Source organism: Rhinoderma darwinii, chromosome 2 (genome assembly GCF_050947455.1).
Source record: "Rhinoderma darwinii isolate aRhiDar2 chromosome 2, aRhiDar2.hap1, whole genome shotgun sequence".
NCBI lineage: Eukaryota > Metazoa > Chordata > Amphibia > Anura > Rhinodermatidae > Rhinoderma > Rhinoderma darwinii.
Genome location: NC_134688.1, coordinates 235,756,279 through 235,779,499, shown reverse-complemented (window position 1 = coordinate 235,779,499; position 23,221 = coordinate 235,756,279). Strand labels below are relative to the sequence as shown.

The following is a 23,221-nucleotide window of genomic DNA, read 5'->3' as shown; positions in this document are numbered from 1 at the left end:
CAGACAGTGCACAGTTCCCGATGAACGTCCTCTACCTCAGGATTATTGGAACAACCAGGGGAAACGGAGGAGAACCTTGGGTTAAACCCGAAATTACAGAAAAACGGGGAGACCCCTGACGAGTTACTGACCCGGTTATTCAGGGAAAATTCAGCAAGGGGAAGGAATGAGACCCAATCGAATTGACAGTCAGAGATGAAACACCTTAAATATTGTTCCAGGGATTGGTTAGTCCTTTCCGTTTTGGCCATTAGTTTCGGGATGGAAGGCGGAGGAGAAGGACAGATCAATCTCCAACTTTTTACAAAAAGCTCTCCAAAATAAAGAAACAAATTGTACCCCTCTGTCAGAAACGATATTGACTGGGGCGCCATGGAGACGCAGGATGTGTTTCACAAACAAAGAAGCTAACGTCTTGGCGTTAGGTAGCTTCTTAAGGGGCACAAAGTGGCACATCTTGCTGAAGCGGTCTACTACCACCCACACCACCGACTTGCCCTGAGATGGAGGCAAATCGGTGATAAAATCCATGGAGATATGGGTCCAAGGTCTCTGGGGAATGGGCAAGGAACGTAGTAGGCCCGCAGGTCGGGACCTAGGGGTTTTGGACCTAGCGCAAACCTCACAAGCAACGACGTAAGCCCTAACGTCTTTAGGCAACCCAGGTCACCAATAGTTTCTGGTAATGAGGTGTTTGGTGCCCAAGATGCCAGGATGACCAGATAGAGCGGAGTCATGGTTTTCCCTGAGTACCCTTAGCCGGTATTGCAGGGGAACAAACAGTTTGTCCCCAGGGACATTCCCGGGAGCTGCACCCTGATCAGCCGCGATATCAGAAGCTAAATCAGAATCCGTGGCAGAAACGATTATACCAGGGGGTAAAATACAAGCAGGATCCTTCTCGGAAGGAGGATTGGCCATGAAACTACGTGACAGAGCATCAGCCTTAATATTCTTGGACCCAGCCCTATAGGTAACCAAGAAATTAAATCTGGTAAAGAATAGTGCCCACCGAGCTTGTCTAGGATTAAGCCTCCGGGCCGATTCTAGGAAAAACAAATTCTTGTGATCCGTAAGGACCGTTACCTGGTGTCTGGCCCCCTCCAGGAATTGCCGCCACTCTTCAAAAGCCCATTTAATGGCTAGAAGTTCGCGGTTGCCAATATCATAGTTACTCTCCGTGGGCGAAAACTTCCTAGAGAAGTAAGCACAGGGGCGGAGATGGGTGAGGGAGCTGGTACACTGGGACAAGACGGCCCCCACTCCCACCTCGGATGCGTCAACCTCCACAATAAATGGCTCCTCTTGGTTGGGCTGAATCAGCACGGGGGCCGAGATAAAGCACTTCTTGAGGGTCTCAAAGGCCTGGACGGCCTCAGGGGGCCAATGGAGGACATCAGCACCCTTGCAAGTAAGGTCCGTAAGAGGCTTAGCGACGACCGAGAAGTTGGCAATAAATCTCCTGTAATAGTTGGCGAACCCTAAAAAACACTGTAACGCCTTAAGGGAGGCAGGTTGGACCCATTCCGCCACAGCCTGAACCTTGGCAGGGTCCATGCGGAATTCATGAGGAGTGAGGATTTGCCCTAAAAATGGTATCTCCTGTACCCCAAAGACACATTTTTCAGTCTTAGCAAACAGATTATTCTCCCGAAGGACCTGGAGCACCTTCCTGACATGCTCCACGTGGGAGGACCAGTCCTTGGAAAACACCAGTATGTCATCAAGGTACACAACAAGAAAATTACCCAGGTAATCTCTCAGGATTTCATTAATAAAATTCTGGAAGACAGCAGGGGCATTACACAACCCAAAGGGCATGACCAGGTATTCGAAATGACCCTCGGGTGTGTTGAACGCAGTTTTCCACTCATCCCCCTCTTTGATGCGGATAAGGTTATATCCCCCCCGTAGATCAAACTTAGAAAACCATTGGGCTCCCTGAACCTGATTGAAAAGATCCGGAATCAAAGGAAGTGGGTACTGGTTCCTTACGGTGACCTTATTCAGGTTACGATAATCAATGCACGGCCTAAGACCACCATCCTTCTTCCCCACGAAGAAGCCAGCACCTACAGGAGAAGTCGAGGGGCGAATGAAACCCTTGGCCAGGCATTCTTGGATATACACCCTCAAAGCTTCACGTTCAGGACATGAAAGATTAAATATCCTACCCTTAGGAAGCTTGGCACCAGGCACCAAATCGATGGCGCAATCGTAATCTCTATGGTTGGGGCAACACCTCGGAGGCCTCCTTAGAAAACACATCGGCGAAGTCCTGAATAAACTCAGGAAGCGTGTTTACCTCCTCCCGGGGAGAAATAGAGTTAACAGAAAGACATGACATAAGACATTCACTACCCCATTTGGTGAGATCCCCAGTATTCCAATCAAACGTGGGATTATGCAACTGCAACCAGGGAAGACCTAATACCAGATCAGACGATAATCCCTGCATCACCAGTACAGAGCACTGCTCCAAATGCATGGAGCCAACCAGGAGTTCAAAAACAGGAGTATGCTGAGTAAAATAACCATTAGCAAGGGGAGTTGAGTCGATACCTACTACAGGGATAGGATAAGGTAAATCAATAAAAGGCATCTTTAGAGACATAGCAAATTCCACAGACATGATATTAGCAGATGAGCCAGAATCCACGAAAGCACTGCCCGTGGCAGACCGGCCAGCAAACGAGACCTGAAAGGGAAGCAAAATTTTATTGCGTTTCACATTAACGGGAAATACCTGTGCGCCCAAGTGACCTCCCCGATGATCACTTAGGCGCGGAAGTTTTCCGGCTTCTTATTCTTGCGCCTGGGACAGGTGTTCAGTAGATGCTTGTCGTCCCCACAGTAGAAGCAGAGACCATTCATTCTGCGAAACTCCCTACGTTGTCGAGGGGACATGGAGGCCCCGAGTTGCATAGGTACCTCCGAGTCCTCCGTGGAGGGGCGAGGAGACGGGACCTCGGGGGGAATCGCAGAAAAATCAGAGGGGAGCACATTGAAGCGTTCAAGCTGACATTCCCTGAGACGTCGGTGAAGTCGTAATGCTAGGGCCATAACCTGGTCAAGGGAGTCAGAAGAGGGGTAGCTAACCAGCAGATCCTTCAGGGCGTCAGATAATCCTAACCTAAACTGGCACCTTAGGGCCGGATCGTTCCACCGAGAAGCTACGCACCACTTTCTAAAATCAGAACAGTATTCCTCAACCGGTCTCCAACCCTGACGTAAGGTCACCAGCTGACTCTCGGCTAAAGCAGTCCTGTCAGTCTCGTCGTAAATGAGTCCGAGGGCAGAGAAAAAACGATCAACAGAGGAAAGTTCAGGGGCGTCAGGAGCTAAGGAGAAGGCCCACTCTTGGGGCTCTTCCTGGAGTCGGGATATGATGATACCCACCCGCTGGTTCTCGGAACCTGAGGAGTGGGGTTTTAGGCGGAAATACAGTCTGCAACTCTCCCGGAAGGAGAGAAACGTCTTACGGTCCCCTGAGAACCGGTCAGGTAACTTGAGGTCGGGTTCTAGAGGTGAGGTGAGGCGTACTACTAAGGCAGCGTCACCCTGGTTGACCCTCTGGGCCAGGGCCTGGACCTGTAGGGAGAGGCCCTGCATCTGCTGGGTCAGGGTCTCAAGGGGGTCCATGATAGCGTCAGCGTAGGAGAGATGGTAGACTAGGTAAGGGCTTGTAATTATGTAATGGCAGGAAGGAGGTGAAGGGAAAGTGAGCCCTAATCTACCCACCGCCCTGTCCCTGCCTACTTGCAACGACCCGCCCTAGGCGACGGGGTACAACTGGGCGGCGGTCCCTACGCTGTCTAAGTGCACGGGAGAACAAACAGGGAACACGCAAGGGAAGGGGCAGTAGCCACGGAACGCCGCGAGAAAACGGAGCGGTGAATGAGTAGTCAGGACCAGGATGAAGTGGAGTATACCAAAGTGAGCACGGAGAAGGAAGCAAGCCAGGGGCAAAGCAAAGCAGGTTAAGCGGAACTGCAGCAAGGCAGAAGCACGGCAGGAGCAGGCTGGAGCAAGCAGCAGTGAGGCCAGGAATCCAGAAGAATTACAAGCACTGAGGAAGAGAACACGGCAGGTAATAAAGGACAGGGGGCGGAGCTAACTCCGACTGACCAGGCCGCGATAGGCTCTCCCACTCCTGAGCCTGCCACCCTGGTTGGTGGGAGATGGTGTCAGTCGAACAGGTTTGGCCTCAGGTGTGGATTGATTAATCCCAGGAGTATACCTAGACGTAGTACCTGGCAGATCCCTAACACAAGTTCTCACGATTTACGGCAATAAATCATATGTGGTAATAAACTGCTGTTTGGACCCACAGCGGGGCCTAGAAGGGAAAGAGTGCTATTTGGCTTTTGGAGCTCAAATTTAGCTGAAATGGTTTTTGGGTGTGATGTTGCATTTGCAAAGCCCCTGAGGGACCAAAACAGTGGAAACCTCCCAAAAGTGACCCCATTTGGGAAACTACACCACTTAAGGAATTTATCTAGGGGTATAGTGAGCATTTAGACCCTACAGGACTTTTGCAGGATTTATTAGAATTAGGCCGTGAAAATGAATATCAACATTATTTCCACTAAAATGTTGACTTTTTTCATAAAGGAGGAAAAAGCACACCAACATTTGTAAAGCAATTTCTCCCGAGTATTTCTATACCCCACATGTGGTCAAATGGTTTTGTTTTTAGAAATCAATTACATTTTTCTTGACTAATCAATTTTTTTTCTTTTTAGTTTTTCCCTCCCCACTTTCCAAGAGCCATAACTTTTTTTTTTCTTTTTTCTGCCCCCCATCAATAGAAATTAGACAGGATGTCTCACAGGACAAATACGTGTAAAGGGGGGAGACAACACTCAACCACCCATATGAATAATTAGAGATAAGGACTCTAACAATATATGATAAACAAGAGAAAAAAAGGAGTCCATACATATCAATATATGAAAAAACTAAACATCTTTATTGATAACATAAAATACATTAAATGACAAAGACAGAGAATCTAAAATGAATCCTAGTACGGATCACAGATGTATACATTGAGTATATATATATATTTTTAATACACTGATGGTATGCACAATTACTGTAACTCAATGTAGCTCCAACATGGGGTGCATCAAAATAGGAGTAATTTTAAAATATAAGTTGTGTAAAGAAGGACAATGTGCCTAACTCAAAAAAGGCCTATAGTAACTGAAAAGTAATTGGTGCCTGGAAAAATGGCATAGAGCCAAATTTAAGTCCGATATGTGCACTTACCCATGTGTGGGAGATTGAATGTGACCCAGCGGTATAGGAGAGCGCCCCGACGCGCGTTTCGCCTGTGGCTTTCTCAAGGGGGCGCTCTCCTATACCGCTGGGTCACATTCAATCTCCCACACATGGGTAAGTGCACATATCTGACTTAAATTTGGCTCTATGCCATTTTTCCAGGCACCAATTACTTTTCAGTTACTATAGGCCTTTTTTGAGTTAGGCACATTGTCCTTCTTTACACAACTTATATTTTAAAATTACTCCTATTTTGATGCACCCCATGTTGGAGCTACATTGAGTTACAGTAATTGTGCATACCATCAGTGTATTAAAAATATATATATATACTCAATGTATATATCTGTGATCCGTACTAGGATTCATTTTAGATTCTCTGTCTTTGTCATTTAATGTATTTTATGTTATCAATAAAGATGTTTAGTTTTTTCATATATTGACATGTATGGACTCCTTTTTTTTCTCTTGTTTATCATCCCCCATCAATAGAGCGGTGTGAGGGCTTATTTCTTGAGGGAGGAGTTGTAGTTTGTATTGACACCATTTAAAGTACCATTTAATGTACTGGGAAACTGGAAATAAAATTCTTTGCAGGCAAAAATTGGAGATTTCCCCCATTGTTTTTTGGGTTTTGTTATTACTACTTTCACCGTACAAACGTCAATTTACATTTTTTCTGCGACTCAATTTAATTACAGTGATACCAAATTTCTATCTTTGTAATAAATATATATATATATATTTAACCGTGCGAGTTAAATAATGGTATATTTTAATAGCTGGGACTTTTTTACGGATGCAGTGATACCAATTTTGTGTATTTCTTTTTTTTTTTTACAATACTTTAGAGAAAAAAATATTTAAATATTAATTTCATTTTTTTTCACTAATAATAACTTTAAGCCCTTATTCACACGACAGGGTTTCCCGGCCGGGTGACGGCCGTTCATAAAACGTCTGTCACCCGGCTGCAGTTGGAGCAATAGACCCTTAATGGGGCTATTCACACGACTGATTTTTTTTTGACGGCCCGGGAAACCTGGCCGTCAAAAAATGGGACATGCCCTATTTTCGGCCATTTACCCGGCCGCCCGGCTCTCACAGAAGTCTATGGGGCCAGGTAAAACACAGCCATCACCGGAATGTGTCCCGAGTGACGGTCGTGTCTTCCGTCGCTCACGCTCTCTCTCCTCCTCCTCCTCACAGTGCAGAGTGCATGTGAGGAGGAGGAGGGTCTTTTTTTGCTCCCTGTAGGAGTCGGAATCCCCAGCCGGGGATTGGGGATTCCGCAACAGGAGAAGTGAGTAACTACACTGTCCATTATATGGACACAGCGATGTCCCTCACTTCTGAAGCGGAATCCCCGACCCTATGGCTGGGCATTCCGCTACAGGAGAAGTGAGTGACTACACTGTCCATTTATGGACATTGAAGTCTGACTTCTCCTGGAAGGGGGGGGGGGATGGGTGCAACCTACAGGGGGCTGTGTGGCATTACCTACAGGGGACTGGGTGGCATTACCTGCAGGGGGCTGGGTGGCATTACCTGCAGAGGGCTGGGTGGCATTACCTGCAGGGGGCTGGGTGACATTACCTGCAGGGGGCTGGGGGGCATTACCTACAGAGGAAAGTGTGTGGCAACAAATTTATGAAATTCATCCGATTTTAAAACGGACAGGGAAAAAAACGGATGCAACCGGGTCAAAATCGGCCGTTAAAAACGGCAACACGGAATCGGAACGGATGCAAAATGGCCGGGAAAAAACGGCCGTTTTTATCAGCCGACACTCGGACCCTGTTGTGTGACTAAGGCCTAACTTTTTTTTTTGTTGCACATTATATTAGTCCTCCTAGGGGACTAATACTAATGTATTGCAGTATATTGTCATTTTTTCAGGATCCTGTAACTCGCTGTTCATGTCCGTTAGTCCCGGGCGTATGGCACAGGCTCCGCACGTGAGCCCGCCCCATGCATCACATGCTATTAAGTCGTGGTGCGTGAATGGGTTAATGCACAGCGCATGGTGCGGAGTGACATTTTTAATTTTCCACTGATATGCCATTTTAGTGCACAATATGTTGTGCCCAGTTTGTGCCACTGAAAGCAAATACCTCATAAAATATTAATCGGGTTCTCCCGGGTATGGCGATGTCACCATATCTGTGGACGTAAACTGCTGTTTGGGCACACTGTAGGGCTCAGAAGGGAGCGAGCTCCATTTGGCGTTTGGAGGGCAGATTTTGCTTGGTGGTTCTGTTTTGAGTTTTACTGGTATTTCAGTTTATAATGTGGGGGCATACGTAAGCTGGGTAAAGTACATCAGGGCATATAAATAATAATTCATAGATATGTGGCCAGTGTCGCACTGATAAGTGGTACCCAATCTTATTTGTTTTGGAACACTCAGGATATGGCGAAAAAAAAAGAGTTCTGGCTCTGAAAATTTTGTATTTTTTCTCCAACTGAGCCGTGTGAGGGCTTATTTGTTGCGGGACAATCTGTAGTTTTCATTGGTACCATTTTGGGGTACATGCGAGATATGTGTGTGTGTGTGTGTGTGTGTGTGTGTGTGTGTGTGTGTGTGTGTGTGTGTGTGTGTGTGTGTGTGTGTGTGTGTGTATACCCAAACAATAAAACTATAATTATTTTTCCTGCACGGTGACGAAGTATGTACATGGATAATTAGTTGGTGTGATTGCTGCCATTTTGAGTACATTCCATTTACAGCTTCTCCTCTTCAGAGTTTCTAAGGTTCTGTTTTCAGTCCAATTTTTTGTAAGGGTGGATTCCCACACGGCAGATTAGTTGCAGAAGTTTCTGCAACTGAAAATCTGCTCCGTTCATCTGAAAGGGGTTACTTCTGCAGCAAGTACATGGTTTTCTGCAGGTTTCATTCAGATGAATGGAATTGATTTTCAGTCGCAGATATTTCTGCGACAAAATGTGGCGCGTGTAACTGCACCCTAATCGTTTCGTAATGACCCTGTGGATGAGGTAGAAAGTAGAGTGTCAGCGTTTGTCAATGACCCGAAACCTATGCGAAAATAATATTAGGGTTGTGAAAAAGGTGCTTTAGGAATGAACCTATTCATATGTATAAATATAAAAAAGGACATAACAAAGAATTGACAATTGAATTATTAATTCCAAGAACTGTACAAGAGACCAGGGAGCATCCTTTACCGTGGAGGAAAGACGAGTTAATCAGTATAGAAAATCGTACCATTACATTTTAAGTAGGCAAACTTTGGAATGCTTTACCCAAGAGGTCATGGCAACTACAATAACAGAGTTTAAAAAAATAAATAGATATTCATCTGGCAATTAGATGACATTGAGAGTTCTAGACGGGGGAGGCAGAGAAGTAACCTAACTGCTATGTGGGGTCAATGACTAAAATGTGCTGCAACTGGCCAATTTTGTTTTACTTTCCCCTGAATCAAACGGCTAGCACTTAGGAAGGGTAAACTTAATGGACGTATAATTATTTTATTTTTATTTTTTTACCTGTTTAACTGTGAATTTATTTTTTTCCTAAAGATCAATGTCTATCCTAAAGCTACACCACAAATTCCTGATGATTCGATTTGCTTGGATTCTGATGATGCGACAGAAGAGTACAATGAGGTGGAAGTTACAGATGTTGAGGATGTCACACAGGCAAACACGCCACTAAAAAAACAGAAGGATAACAGGGCATCTGGATCGCAGAAGATTGGAATGTCTACAAAACATAAGGCCTCGGATCCTATAGGTAATGCTCCTGGCTAGGCAGTGTTCAGAGGTAAAATACTTTATTGCTTATGAAGGCGTTATCTGAGATTAGAAATAAAAAAGGGTCTGACATTTGTTCAGGAAATAACACCACTCTACCCGAACCTGAGCTGCAGTACCAGATACAGATTAAGGACAGATAGTAGTGTTTCAAGAGGATAAAAAAAAAAGACTTTTTTTATTTATTTATTTATTTTTATCTCAAATTAGCCTTAGGCAAACTTTAGATACCACTAGTGGTAGGTTCTGGCCTACAGGATTTTAAAATGTTCATATCTGGGGGGGGACAAGATTGAAGCTCTGCGAACAAACCACGCTAAAACATTTGTTTTCTATGATACAGTGCTCGAAATCACCTTTTTTTTCTCACTGCCATGTGCAACAACTTCTGGCATGCCATAATGATGTATCCAGAAATAGAGAAATAGAACGGCACTTAAATGCAAGGGATATGCTTCAAGTGATACTTTATTGATAATCCACGTCACACAGAACACAGCTGATATATATCCGTTATTAAACACATCATCATACTTGGCTAACAGGGCTGCGATGTTTAGGAGAAATCCTAGTTTTATGATTTCTCTGAAATGCTGCAGAACTGTAGAGTAAAACATAGTTTAGTGTAATCGGGACTAGGGATGTCACGATACCAGAATTTGGACTTCGATACCGATACTTCGTTTAGTATTTCGATTTCGATACAAATTCAATACTTTGCCAACAGTAATAAAAAAAGTTCTTCCATTTTCTGATGTGAGGCGCATGGTGTGATGATGAATTTAACCTCCACGTACCTTACATTAATAGTAATTAACCCCATCATGTTTCTCAGTCATAATGGGTTAATATATGTAAGGTACATGATGGAGTTAATTACTATTAATGTGAGGCACATGGAGGGTAAATTCATCATCACAACTTGTGCCCCACAATAAGTGATATTTTATTTATTTACAGCGTACACATCATAAATTATGCAAAAAAAATTGTTGTGAAGGTTATTACGGCCACGCCAATACTGAATGTGTATATTTTATGTATTGAGACTTATTTTAATGTTTATTGTAAAAAAGGTGTATGTGTATTTTTTATTTTATTTAACATTACTTTATGTTTTTACTTTATTTTTAAACTTTAATGTACTGGCATATATCTATATTATAGTACATTAGCCTGTGTACTGATAGTACACAGGCAGTTGTTAGGACATACCTAAGTATGCCATAACAGGAAATATGGTAGGACAGCCCTGGGGTCCGTCAATAGACCCTGGGCTGTCTGCCCATATATGGTATGTCCCTCAATCGCGTCACAGGAATTCCCTGTGACGCGATCCAAGGGACATCCCCCCCCCCCCTCTCATTTTCCCCTGAATGATGCAGTCAGCTTTGATCGCAGCATTCACGGAAATAACGGCGGAGATGAGGTTTACCTGATCTCCGCCGTTATAGAGCGGGGCTGCGGCTGTGTAATACAGCGATTGCCCCGCTCCTAACAGGAAGTGCGTGCGCGGTCAGCATGAGGAGATGCGGCCGACGCTGCTCTAATGAGCGGCGGTTCAGGCACTGAGGACAGAACATGGGGGTGTTTTGCAGTGCGCCCGCCATGTTCTGTCTTCAGTGCATTAGTGCAGCGCCGGCCGCATTGCATCATCATCGCTTGTCAGGACTCAGGAGCGGGGCAATGGCTAAATTTCACAGACGCAGCCCCGCTCTCATACATTCATGTGTTACAATACTGAGCTGTGCGACCGCACAGCTAAGTATCGAAATACATAAAATGGCGGTATCGAACCGTTTGGGGATGCACAGTATCGAAACAGTATCGAAGTTTCGATGCATCGTGCATCCCTAATCGGGACACGATTTCATGCTGCCTGCAGTTATGGTTCCCTATAATTGATGTGCAGATGAATCCGAGCTAAATGTGTCTTTTAATTGTTTTCAGTCCAAATAAAAACACATTGTCACATTAAAGGGGTTGTCCAAGATTAGAAAAACATGGCTGCTTTCTTTCTAAAATAGTGCCACGCCTGTACACAGGCTCCGTGTGTGGTATGGCAGCGCCGCTCCATTATTTTAAGTGGAACCAAGCTGCAATACTAGATAAAACCCATGGACATATGTGGCACTGTTTTTGGAGAAAGCAGCCATGTTTTTCTAATCCTGGACAACCCCTTTAAATTCTGGCATAAGATTTTTTTTACTTTTTCCCTTTTTTTTTTTTTCTTTCCCTTAAGAACTTTTTGGTGAACCCTGGAGAAATGTGCAGTTACCATTCTCAGTCATCTATATTGGCAAAGGAAAGTCTCGTCCAGAACTCTCTGCTAGGTATTTGATTCGGCATCTCTTCCTGGAGGAAATTCTAGTGAAGAGCAATGTTTATGGAAACCTGGAACGTGGCATTCTTCCATTAGATCCCAACAGAATTGCTGCTTTAAGAGGTATAAGTATTACTTCTTATTTCTAAAACGTATACACACCTTTTGAACACCATTTTACAGTTTATGTATAGAATTATACAAAAGACAAGAGCATGATCAAGTCAAGAATGCATACACTATATGGACAAAAGTATTAGGACATACCTCTTGATCATTGAGTTTCATTTAGTTTCATTTGCCACAGTTGTATCAAATCAAGCACCTAGCCATCCAGTCGCCTTTACTAACATTTGTGATAGAATGTCATTCTAAGGAGCTCACTGAATTCCAGCGTGGTCCTGTAATAGGAAGCCACTGTTGAAACAAGTCACTTCGTAGATATTCCACAATTAACTGTGAGTGGTTAAAGTTGCAAAGTGGAAGCGTTTAGAAACAACAGCAACTCAGCCATGAAGTGGCAGACCATGTAAAGTTAGAGCGCGGGTTGCCGACTGCTGATGCGTATAGTGCATAAAAGTCACTAATGCTCTGCTGACTCAACTGCAGAGTTCCAAACCTCCTCTGGCATTCATATCTGCGCAAAAACTGTGCACCAGGAGCTTACTTTACAAAGCACAATGCCAAGCGTTCGCTGGAGTGGTATAAAGCACGCTGCAACTGGACTCTGGGGAAATGGAAACGTGTTCTGTGGAGTGACAAATCACCCTTCTCTGGCAGTCTGATGGACGAGTCTGGGTTTGGCGAGTGCCAGGAGAATGTTATCTGCCTGACTGTATTGTGCCAACTGTAATGTTTAGTGAGATAATGCTTAGCTAACTTGCTTCTCAGGGGTTGGCCTAGGCCCGTTCGTATTAGGGCTGATTCAGACGAACGTGGCGTTTTTGCGCACGCAAAACACGCTGCGTTTTGCCTGCGCAAAAGCCACTTACCTGCTCCGTGAGGCAGCATCATATGATGCACGGCTGCGTGCTTTTCGCGCAGCCGCCATCATTATGACACGCCATTTGGATGTTTGTAAACAGAAGAGCAAGTGGTGCTTTTCCGTTTACATTCATCCTTTTTACAGCTGTTGCGCGAAACAGGCAGTTCGCACGGAAGTGCTTCCATGCGACCTGCGTGGTTTTCACGCAACCATTGACTTCAATGCGTGCGTGATGTGCGAAATACGCCGAGATATTGAACATGTCGCGCTTTTTACGCAGCGGACAAACGCTGCACAAAAAGCACGGACTGTCTGTACTTCCCCATAGACTTCTATTGGTCCATGCGAGCCGTGTGAAAACCACGCGGCCTGCACGGACGCAATTGACGTTTGTGTGAATCCACCCTTAGAGAAGGGAAATCTTAATGCTTCAGCATACCAAGACATTTTAGACAGACAATTGAATGCTTCCAACATTGTGGGAACAGTTCGGGGAAGGCCCTTTTATGTTCCAGCATGACTGAGCCCCAGTGCACAAAGCAAGGTCCGTAAAGACATGGTTGTGTGAGTTTGGTGTGGAAGAACTTGACTGGCCCGCACAGAGCCCTGACCTCAACCCCATTGGACACCTTTGGGATGAACTAGAACAGAGATGGTGAGCCAGGCCCTCTCGTTGCACATTAACCCCTTCCCGACATTTGACGTATCCGTACGTCATAGCCGGGCAGGGGAAGTATCGAACGAGCTCATGGAGTGAACCCGCTCCATACGATTCGGGTGTCGGCTGTATGTTACAGCCGACACTTCACCGTAACCAGCGGGAGCGCCATCGAGTGCGATCCCACTCATTTAAAGAGGCTCTGTCGCCACATTATAAGTGGCCTATCTTCTACATAATATGATCGGCGCTGTAATGTAGATTACAGCTGTGTTTTTTTTAATTTAGAAAAACGATAATTTATGACCTATTTTAGCTTTATGCTAATGAGTTTCTTAATGGACAACTGGGCGTGTTTTTTACTTTTTGACCAAGTGGGCGTTGTGGAGAGAAGTGTATGACAGTGATCAATCAGAGTCATACACTTCTCCTCATTCATTTACACAGCATATCTTATTACATAACTATGTGCAGCCACATAAACACACTATAACGTTACTCAAGTGACCTGACAGTGAATATACATTACCTCCAGCCAGGACGTGATGTCTATTCAGTATCCTGACACTTCTGTAGCGTCTGTGTGATATTTTACAGCAAGGCAAGCGTAATCTCGCGAGATTACGATCTAACCTGTCATTTAAAACGAGATTACGCTTGCCTTGCTGTAAATATCACAGATTCTACAGAAGTGTCGGGATTGTGAATAGACATCACGTCCTGGTTGGTAGTGATCTCTCTTCACTGTCAGAACACTTCAGTAACGTTATAGTGTGTTTATGAGGCTGCACGTAGTGATGTAATAAGATCACTATATGCTGTGTAAATGAATGGAGAGAAGTGTATGACGCTGATTGGTCAGCGTCATACACTTCTCTCCACAACGCCCACTTGGTCAAAAAGTAAAACACGCCCAGTTGTCCATTAACCCCTTCCCGACATTTGACGTACATGTACGTCATGGAAAGTACTGACTTCCCGCATCTTGCCGTACATGTACGTCAAACGTTTGGCACCGGCTCAGAAGCTGAGCCGGTCCCATCATCACCGGATCTCAGCTGTATCTTACAGCTGACATCCGACTGTAACGGCGGGGACCGAAATTAGCTTCGATCCCCGCCATTAACCCCTTAAGTGCAGCGCTCAAACGCGATCGCTGCACTTAAGGTGTTTGCAGCTCATCGGAACCCCAGTAATGAAATTGCCGGGGTTCCGGTGGCTGCAATGGCAACCGGAGGCCTAATACTGGCCTCCCGGTCTGCCTAGCACCGAAGCCGGTCAAGATCCGCCCGGCGGCGGAGCCTGATCGGCTTCCGTAGCTGCCGGCAAGATGGCGCCGGGTCAGGAGCTGATCCGGCGTCATCAGCGGTGGAAGTCAGCTGTACTGTACAGCTGACATCCACCTGTAACGGCAGGAACCGGAGCTAGCTCCGATCCCTGCCATTAACCCCTTCGATGCAGCAATCGAAAGCGATTGCTGCATCGTAGCGGTTACAAGCAGATCGCCAGCCCTGACAGGCAATCGGGACTGGCGACTGCTGTTATGGCAACAGGAGACACAATGGTCTCCTGCTCTGCCATTACGGAAGCCGATTTAGGCCCCGCCGGGAGGCGAAGCCTAAACGGCTTGCTGTCAGTGAATGACTGACAGATCTAATACATTGCACTACATAGGTAGTGCAATGTATTAGAAAAAAAAAAATCTGACCGTTGGACCTTCAAGTCCCCTAGTGGGACTTGAGAAAAAGTGTAAAAAAAGTATAAAAAAGTGTAAAAAAAAGCGCAAAAAATAAAAGTTTGAAAACAATAAAAGTTTCAAGTAATCAAATAACACACAATCCCCCTTTTACTCTTATCAAGTCCTTTATTATTGAAAAATAATAATAAACCATATGTATTTGGTATCGCCACGACCGTAACGACCGGAGGTATCAAAATATTATATTATTTATTGCACGCGGTGAACAGCGTAAAAAAAACCCGTAAAAAACGTTACCAGAGTTTCTGTTTTTTAGTCACTTTGCCCTACAAATATTACAATAAAAAGTGATCAAAAAGTCGCACGTATCCAAAAATGGTACCTATAAAAACTATAGCTCGTCCCGCAAAAAACAAGCCCTCATACAACTCCGTCGACAAAAAAATTAAAACGTTATGGTTCTCACAACTTGGCGACAGAAAAAATACATTCTTTTTACAAAAGTAATTTTATTGTGCAAAAAGTTGTAAAACATAAAAAAGTTCTATAAATGAGGTATCGCCGGAATCGTACTGACCCGCAGAATAAAGGTAACATGTAGTTTATAATGCGTGGTGAACTCTGTATAAAAAAAAACCAAAAAAAGCTGTGCCAGAATTGCGTTTTTTGGTTTACCTGGCATCCCAAAAAATAGGATAAAAGGTGATCAAAAAGTCACATGTACCCCAAAATGGTACCAATAATAACTACAGCTCGTCCCGCAACAAACCAGCCCTCATACCGCTACGTCTATGAAAAATAAAATTAGTTATGGCTCCAATAAGTCAGGAAATAAAAAAATATGCAGTTGTGCCCGAGGAGAACATTTCTTCTGTTTCAAGAGGCGATTTATCAAGGACCTAAAATTAGGGAACCAGGAAGGGGAGGGCCCAAACATATCCGATGGAAGCGACGGTGCCCGTATTATACCAGGATAATACTTTCCCAGCAAAATTCCCCAAACTACAAAGGCGCGGAGTGTGGACCAAAAGGGGAATAAGAAATGACACCATTTATCAGTGCGACACTGGCCTGTGCAGAAAGGATTGCTTCACAGCGTAACACACATCTATGGATTATTTTTATTTTTTTATACCACCTGACTATGCCCCTTATATACTCCGCCCCGCTTACATGTACCCCCACATTATAAAACACCAGCAATACTCAAACAAATATAGTACCAAGCAAAATCCGCTCTCCAAAAGCCAAATGGTGCTCCCTCGGCCCTGAACCCTACAGCGTGCCCAAACAGCAGTTTCCTTCAACATATATGGCACCGTCATACCCGTGAGAACCCTTTTAACAATTTTTGTGGTGTGTGTCTCCAGCGTCATAAGCTGGGCATGACATATTTGCCACTGAATGGCATATCTAGGGAAAAATATAAATTTTTAATTTGCACCATCCGCAGCGCATTCATTTATGGAAAAGACCTGTGGGGTGAAAATGCTCACTACACCCCTTAATAAATGCCTTGAGGGGTGCAGTTTCCATAGGGGGGGTCACTTATCAGGGGTTTCTTTTTATTATTTCACATCTGAGCCTCTGCAGTTGTGAACCAATACTTTGTAAATCGCCAAATTAGGCCTCCACTCCGCATGGTACTCTTCACTTCTGAGCCCTGTCATATGTCCAGACAAAAGATTAGGGCCACATGTAGGGTGTTTCTAAAACCGGGAAACACCGCATAATAATTAGAGAGCTGTCTTGTTATGGTGGCACAAGCCGGGCACCACATATTGGCATATCTATGGAAAAAAATCCCATTTTCACTCTGCAACATTGAGCGCACACTAATTTCTACAAAACACCTGCAGGGTTAAAATGCTTACTACACCCCTTGGTAAATGCATTGAGGGGTGTAGTTTACAAAATGGGGTCACTTCTGGGGGGTTTCCACTGTTTTGGGCCCACAGGTGCCCAGAAACCAATCCAGCAACATCTGCACTCCAAATGGCGGTCCTTCCCTTCTGAGCCCTGCCGTTTGCCCAAACAGCAGTTTATGACCACATATGGGGTATTGCCGTACTCGGGAGAAATAGCTTTACAAATGTTGGGTTCTTTTTTTCCTTTATTTGTTGAGAAAATGAAAAAATTTGCGCTAAAGCTACGTCTTATTGAAGAAAAAGGACTGTTTTTATTTTCACTGCCTAATTCTAATAAATTCTATGAAACATCTGTGGGGTCAAAATGCTCACTACACCCCTAGATGCATTCTTCAAGAGGTGTAGTTTCCTAAATGGAGTCCCTTTTTGGGCGTTTTCATTGTTTTGTCCCCTCAGGGGCTTTGCAAATGTGACATGGCCTCCGCAAATCATTCCTGCTAAATGTGATCTCAAAAAGTCAAATAGTGCTCTTTCCCTTCTAAGCCCTGCCGTGTGTCCAAACAGCCGTTTATTACCACATGTGGGGTACTGTTTTACTCGGGAGAAATTTCTTTACAAATTTTATGGTGATTTTTCTCCTTTAGTCCTTGTGGAAATGAAAAAAAATTAGCTAAACCTACATTTTATTTGAAAAAATGTAGATTTTCATTTTCACAGCCTACTTGCAAAAATTTCTGCAAAAAACCTGTGGGGTCAAAATGCTCACTATACCCCTAGATAATTTCCTCAAGGGGTATAGTTTCCAAAATGGGGTCACTTGTTTGGGGTTTTCACTGTTTTGTCCCCTCAGGGGCTTTGTAAATGTGACATGGCCTCCGCAAACCATTCCTGCTAAATGTGAACTCCAAAAGCCAAATGGCGCTCTTTCCCTTCTCAGCCACGCCGTGTCTCCAAACAACCGTTTATTACCACATGTGAGGTATTGTTTTACTCGGGAGAAATTGCTTTACAAATTTTGCGGTGCTTTTTCTCCTTTAGTCCTTGTGGAAATGAGAAAAAAAATCGCTAAACCTACATTTTCTTTGAAGAAATGTTGATTTTAATTTTCACGGCCTACTTCCAATAATTTCTGTAAAAAACCTGTGCGGTGAAAATGCTCACTACACCCCTAGATAATTTCCTTGAGGTGTCTAGTTTCCCAGATGGGGTCACTTTTGGGGGATTTTGACTGTTTTGGCACCGCAAGAGCCCTTCAAACCTGACATGGTGCCTAAAATATATTCTAACAAAAATAAGGCCCCAAAATCCACTAGGTGCTCCTTTGCTTCTGTAGCCTGTGCTTCAGTCCAGTAGCACGCTACGGCCACATGTGGGATATTTCCTAAAACTGCAAAAACTGGGCAACAAATATTGAGTTGCATTTCTCTGGTAAAACCTTCTGTGTTATAAAAAAAATTGTATTAAAAATGTATTTCTGCAGAAAAATATGAAATTTGTAAATTTCACCTCTACTTTGCTTTAATTCCTGTGAAATGTTTAAAGGGTTAAGACATTTTCTAAATGCTGTTTTGAATACTTTGAGGGGTGAAGTTTTTAAAATGGGGTGACTTTTTTGGGGTTTCTAATATATAAGGCCCTCAAAGCCACTTCACAACTGAACTGGCCCCTGTAAAAATAGCCTTTTGAAATTTTCTTGAAAATGTGAGAAATTGCTGCTAAAGTTCTAAGCCTTGTGAGGTCATAGAAAAATAAAAGGATGTTCAAAAAACGATGCCAATCTAAAGTAGACATATGGGGGATGTTAATTAGCAACAATTTTGTGTATTATAACTGCCTGTCTTACAAGCAGATACATTTAAATTGAGAAAAATGCTAATTTTTGCAATTTTTCGCTAAATTTTGGTGTTTTTCACAATTAAATACTGAACATATCGAGCAAATTTTGCCAGTAACATAAAGTCCAATGTGTCACGAGAAAACAATCTCAGAATCGCTTGGATAGGTGAAAGCATTCCGGAGTTATTACCACATAAAGTGACACATGTCAGATTTGAAAAATGAGGCTCTGTCAGGAAGGTCAAAAGTGGCTAAAGAGGGAAGGGGTTAAGAAACTCATTAGCATAAAGCTAATATATGTCATAACTCCGTCAAAAAGTATTGTTTTTCTAAATAAAAAACACTGCTGTAATCTAGCGCCGATCATATTATGTAGAAGATAGGCTATTTATAATGTGGTGACAGAGGCTCTTTAACCCGTTAAATGCCGCGGTCAATAGCGATCCCGGCATTTAAATCGTTAGAGGGGGTGACCCCTTCTAGCAACTCATCGCGCCCCCCGCAATGCAATCACGGGGAGGCGATGCTTTCTATGGCTGCTTGGTCCGCCTCTGGCAGGGTTTAATAGAAGCCTGTCAGAAAGACGATATGCTGCAATACATTAGTATTGCAGTATATAGTGCAAGCGATCCAACGATCACTTGTTGAAGTTCCGTTGGGGGACTAATAAAAAAAAAAAAAAAGTACAAATTAGTCAAATAAAGTTATTGTGTTTTTATGTAAAAAAAAAAAAAAAGTTCACAAAAAAAAACTTTGCCCATTTTCCCCCTAGAGCGTAGTAAAAAAAATAAATAAACATAATTGATATCGCCGCATCCGTAAAAGTCTGAACTATTACAATATATCATTATTTAACGCGCACAGTGTACACCACTAAAAAAAAAAAAAATTAAATGGCAGAATCACTATTTTTTTGGTCAACTCATCTCCCGCAAAAAAATGCATGTACCCCAAAATGGTACCATTAAAAACTACAGCTTATCCCGCAAAAAATAAGCACTCATACCACTTAATCGATGGAAAAATAAGTGTTCTCAGAATTTGGCGACACAAAATAAATACATTTTACACTTAGTTTTTTACTTGTGAGAGAAGTAAAATATAGAAAAAAAAACCGCAAAAAACAATGGAGGAATCGTTTGATTAATCGTGTGTGTGTGTGTATGTATGTGTGTATATATATATATATATATATATACACACACACACACACTCTCACTGCGTTTTTGTTGCAATTTATGGTGCTGCTCAAAAGGGATTGAGATGTAAAGTAGTACATGGTTACTGAAAAGGCATATCTAGAATTCTTTGGTACATGTGTCTCTGAACCACTCGAAGGCCCCATGCACAGGATCGTGCTTTTGCGACCGCAATTCCCCCGAAAATTGCGGCCCCATTCATTCCTATGGGGCCATGCACACGACTGTGATTTCCATGGTCCGTGCATGGCCCAGCATCCCGGACCGCAGAAAGAACGTGTTCTGCTGTCCAGGGCTCATTGAAAATTATGGCCACGGCCATGTGCACAGCCCGCGATTTGCGGGCGGCTGTCACTCCGTGGCCGGCCGGCCGACCCGGAAATCACGGGCGTGCACATGGCTACGGTCGTGTGCATGAGGCCTTATATTATATTTGACATGTTTTGTTTTTTTAATGCCCATTTAGTTTTAATCCGTTTTGTGCGGGTTATTCTGTGAACCATGGTCCAGATTAGGGTTGTCATGATACCAGAATTTGGACTGCGATACCGATACTTTGCGTAGTATTGCGATTCTTGATTCCAAAACAATACGAGGACAGAATAATTTTTTCCTTCCTTGCATCCCAGCGTTCATAACTTTTTATTTTTTATTTTTTGCTTGATGTAGCTGTATGAGACTGTATTTGTGGGACTAGTTGTACCTTATGAAGGTGCCGTATTTTGGTACATATACATTATTATTCTATTTTATATAAGTTTTTAGTTTGGCAAAAGTGAAGAAAAAAAGCTGTATTTCTTTTTCTTTTCTACACCATACACAGATCACCATAAATGACGCTATGAATTTGTTGGGCTGGTAATTACGATGGGAACAATACCAAATATGTGTATATTTTATGTATTGTGACTTATATTTGAATTATTTATTTATTGAAAAAAAAAAACACGTATCTATTTTTTTTTTAAGGATTTTTTGGAATTTAACGTTCCTTTTTTAAAAATGTATTTCTCATTTTTTTATTTTTTTTAACGTACTCTCATATATCTATGTGCCAGTACATTAGCCTGTGTACCGATAGTACTCAGGCAGTTGTTAGGGCAATATGGTCATAGGAAATATGGTCAGACAGCTCTGGGGTCCTTCAATGGGCCAAAAAATGGCTGAAAATACGGGGGCTGAACGCCTCCAAACATCTGACAATTGATTTCAATGGGAGAAACGGCTTTTCGTTCCCACGGGACGTTTTTTACGCGCCCGTTATTTACAAACGCCCCGTAAAAAAGTGCATGTCACTTCTTGAGCCGTTTTAAATTGTCTCAATAGAAAAACAGCTCCAAAAATGGCCGTAAAAAACGCATAAAAAAAGTCTGATGCATAAAAAAACGGCTGAAAATCGGAGCCATTTTTTGTTAAGCATGTGAACATACCCTTTAAAGTTATTGCTCTCCAGAATATGGTGACACAAAAAATTCTATTTTTTTTTAGTGATTTTTTATTGTGCAAATGCTGCAAAACGTAAAATAACTATATACATATGGTATAGCCATAATCGTAACGAGCCGCAGAATAAAGTAAATTTAATTTATAGTGCACAGTGAACAAAAAGCAGTGTCCTGCTTGTCTCCATTTCCTAGTGCACAACTATGAGCCGCCAACAGCAAGGACTATATACAGTTTTAGTGCATTAGATCGCTTGGACTAGTAAAATGTGTAAATTTAAAAAAAAAAGTAAATTAAGTTATTAGTGGGAAAAAAATGAAATATTTAAAAGTCCCAAAAAAACAACTTTTTCCTCTACAGTAATGTAACAAATAAACAAAATTGGTATCACTGCATCCGTTAAAGTCCAAACTATTACAATATACCATTATTTAACTCGCACGGTGAACGCAGTAAAAAATAAAGCCTTTTTTGGTCACCTTAGCTCTCAAAAGAAAATGTAATAAAAAGTGATCAAAATGTTGTATGTACCAAAAAGTGTACCAATAAAAACTACAGCTCGTCCCACAAAAAATAAGCCCCAACACCGCTCAGTCGACCAAAAAACTAAAAAAAGTTATGGCTCTCGGAATGTGGTGAAACAACAAAACAATTTTTTTTTATTTATTTTTTAACGAATTGGTTTTACTTTGTAAAAGTAGTAGAATATAAAAAAAAAAAAGAAAATAAATTTGGTATCTTCGTAATCGTATTGAGTCGCAGAAAAAATGTAAGTTTTTACTGCACGGTGAAAGCAGTAAAAAGGAAACCCAAAAAAACAATGGAGAAATCGCAGTTTTTTTCCAATTTCATTTTATTTTCAGTTTCCCAGTACATTAAATGGTATTTTTAAATGGTGTAAATAGAAACTATAACTCCTCCCGCAAAAATAAGCCCTCACCCCACTATATTGACAGAAAAAGAAAACAACGTTATGGCACTTGGAAAACGGAGATGAAAATACAAAAATGAAAGCGCAAAAAATGGATCAGCCCTGAAAGGGTTAATTCATTTCTAATAAACCCATTTATGACCACATGGGGTTATAGCCATACTCTGGAGAAATTGCTTTACAAATGTTGGGGTTCTTTTGCCTCCTTTTAACCTTTGTGAAAATGAAAAAATGCAACATTTTTGTGGAAAAAAATTGTGATTTTTCTTTTTTTAGAATTACTGCCTAATTCTAATAGATTCTGCAAAAGACCTGTGGTGTCTAAATGTTCTCTATAGCCCTAGATAGATTCCTTAAGGGGTGTGGTTTCCCAAATAGGATCACTTTTGGGGTGTTTCCACTGTTTTAGGGCTTATTCAGACGAACGTATAATACGCGCGTGATTTTTCACGCGCGTCGCACGGACCTATGTTAGTCAATGGGGCCATTCAGACTGTCAGTGATTTTCACGCAGCGTGTGTCCGCTGCATAAAACTCCCGACGTGTCCTATATTTGCCCGTTTTTCACGCATCACGCACCCATTGAAGTCAATGGGTGCGTGAAAACCGCGCACAGCACACGGACGCACTTCCGTGTGCCGCGCGTGATGCGCTCTACAGTAGTCAAAACTATGAATGTGAACATAGTGTCATAATGATGGCGGCTGCGCGACAATCACGCAGCCACGCATCATATGCTGCTGACACATGGACCTTTTGCTGACCTTTTGCGCGCGCAAAATGCCGCGTTTTTTGCGCGCGCAAAACGCACACGCTCGTGTGAATCCGGCCTTCGTCTCAGGGACTTGCAACATGACAACCGAAAACTATTCCAGCTAAATTTGAGCTCCAAAAGCCAAATGGCTCTCCTTCCCTTCTAAGCCCTGCTGTGTGTCAGTTTATGACCACATATGGCATATTGCTGTAATCGGGAGAAATTGCTTTACAATTGTTAGGGTTCTTTTTAGCCATTCCTTGTAAAAATTAAGCATTTCTATATCTTTTCAGAAAAAAAGTTTTTCATTTTCACTGCATAATTCCATTAAATTCAGCAAAAAACCTGTGGGGTCAAAATGCTAACTATACCTCTAGAAAAACTCCTTGAGGGGTGTAGTTTCCAAAATGGGGTCACTTGGGGGTTTCAAATATTTTGACACCACAAGATCTCTTTGAACCT

The 23,221-nt window shown here is 42.7% G+C and overlaps 1 protein-coding gene and 1 long non-coding RNA gene across 3 annotated transcripts in view; one reads left to right on the top strand and one right to left on the bottom strand.

The window, feature by feature from the left end:
- LOC142742823 (uncharacterized) overlaps positions 1-23,221 on the bottom strand; it is a 107,474-nt gene that overhangs the window by 35,627 nt on the left and 48,626 nt on the right. The gene's annotated exons all lie outside the window — the stretch shown is intronic.
- BEND2 (BEN domain containing 2) overlaps positions 1-23,221 on the top strand; it is a 92,482-nt gene that overhangs the window by 57,588 nt on the left and 11,673 nt on the right. The window contains exons 9-10 of one of the 2 annotated variants that reach the window (XM_075852967.1): positions 8,830-9,043; positions 11,306-11,509. In XM_075852967.1, the coding sequence (XP_075709082.1) occupies positions 8,830-9,043; positions 11,306-11,509 (418 nt within the window). Of the gene's footprint in view, positions 1-8,829; positions 9,074-11,305; positions 11,510-23,221 lie in introns of those variants that run through there. The other variant, XM_075852968.1, reaches the window with a different exon arrangement.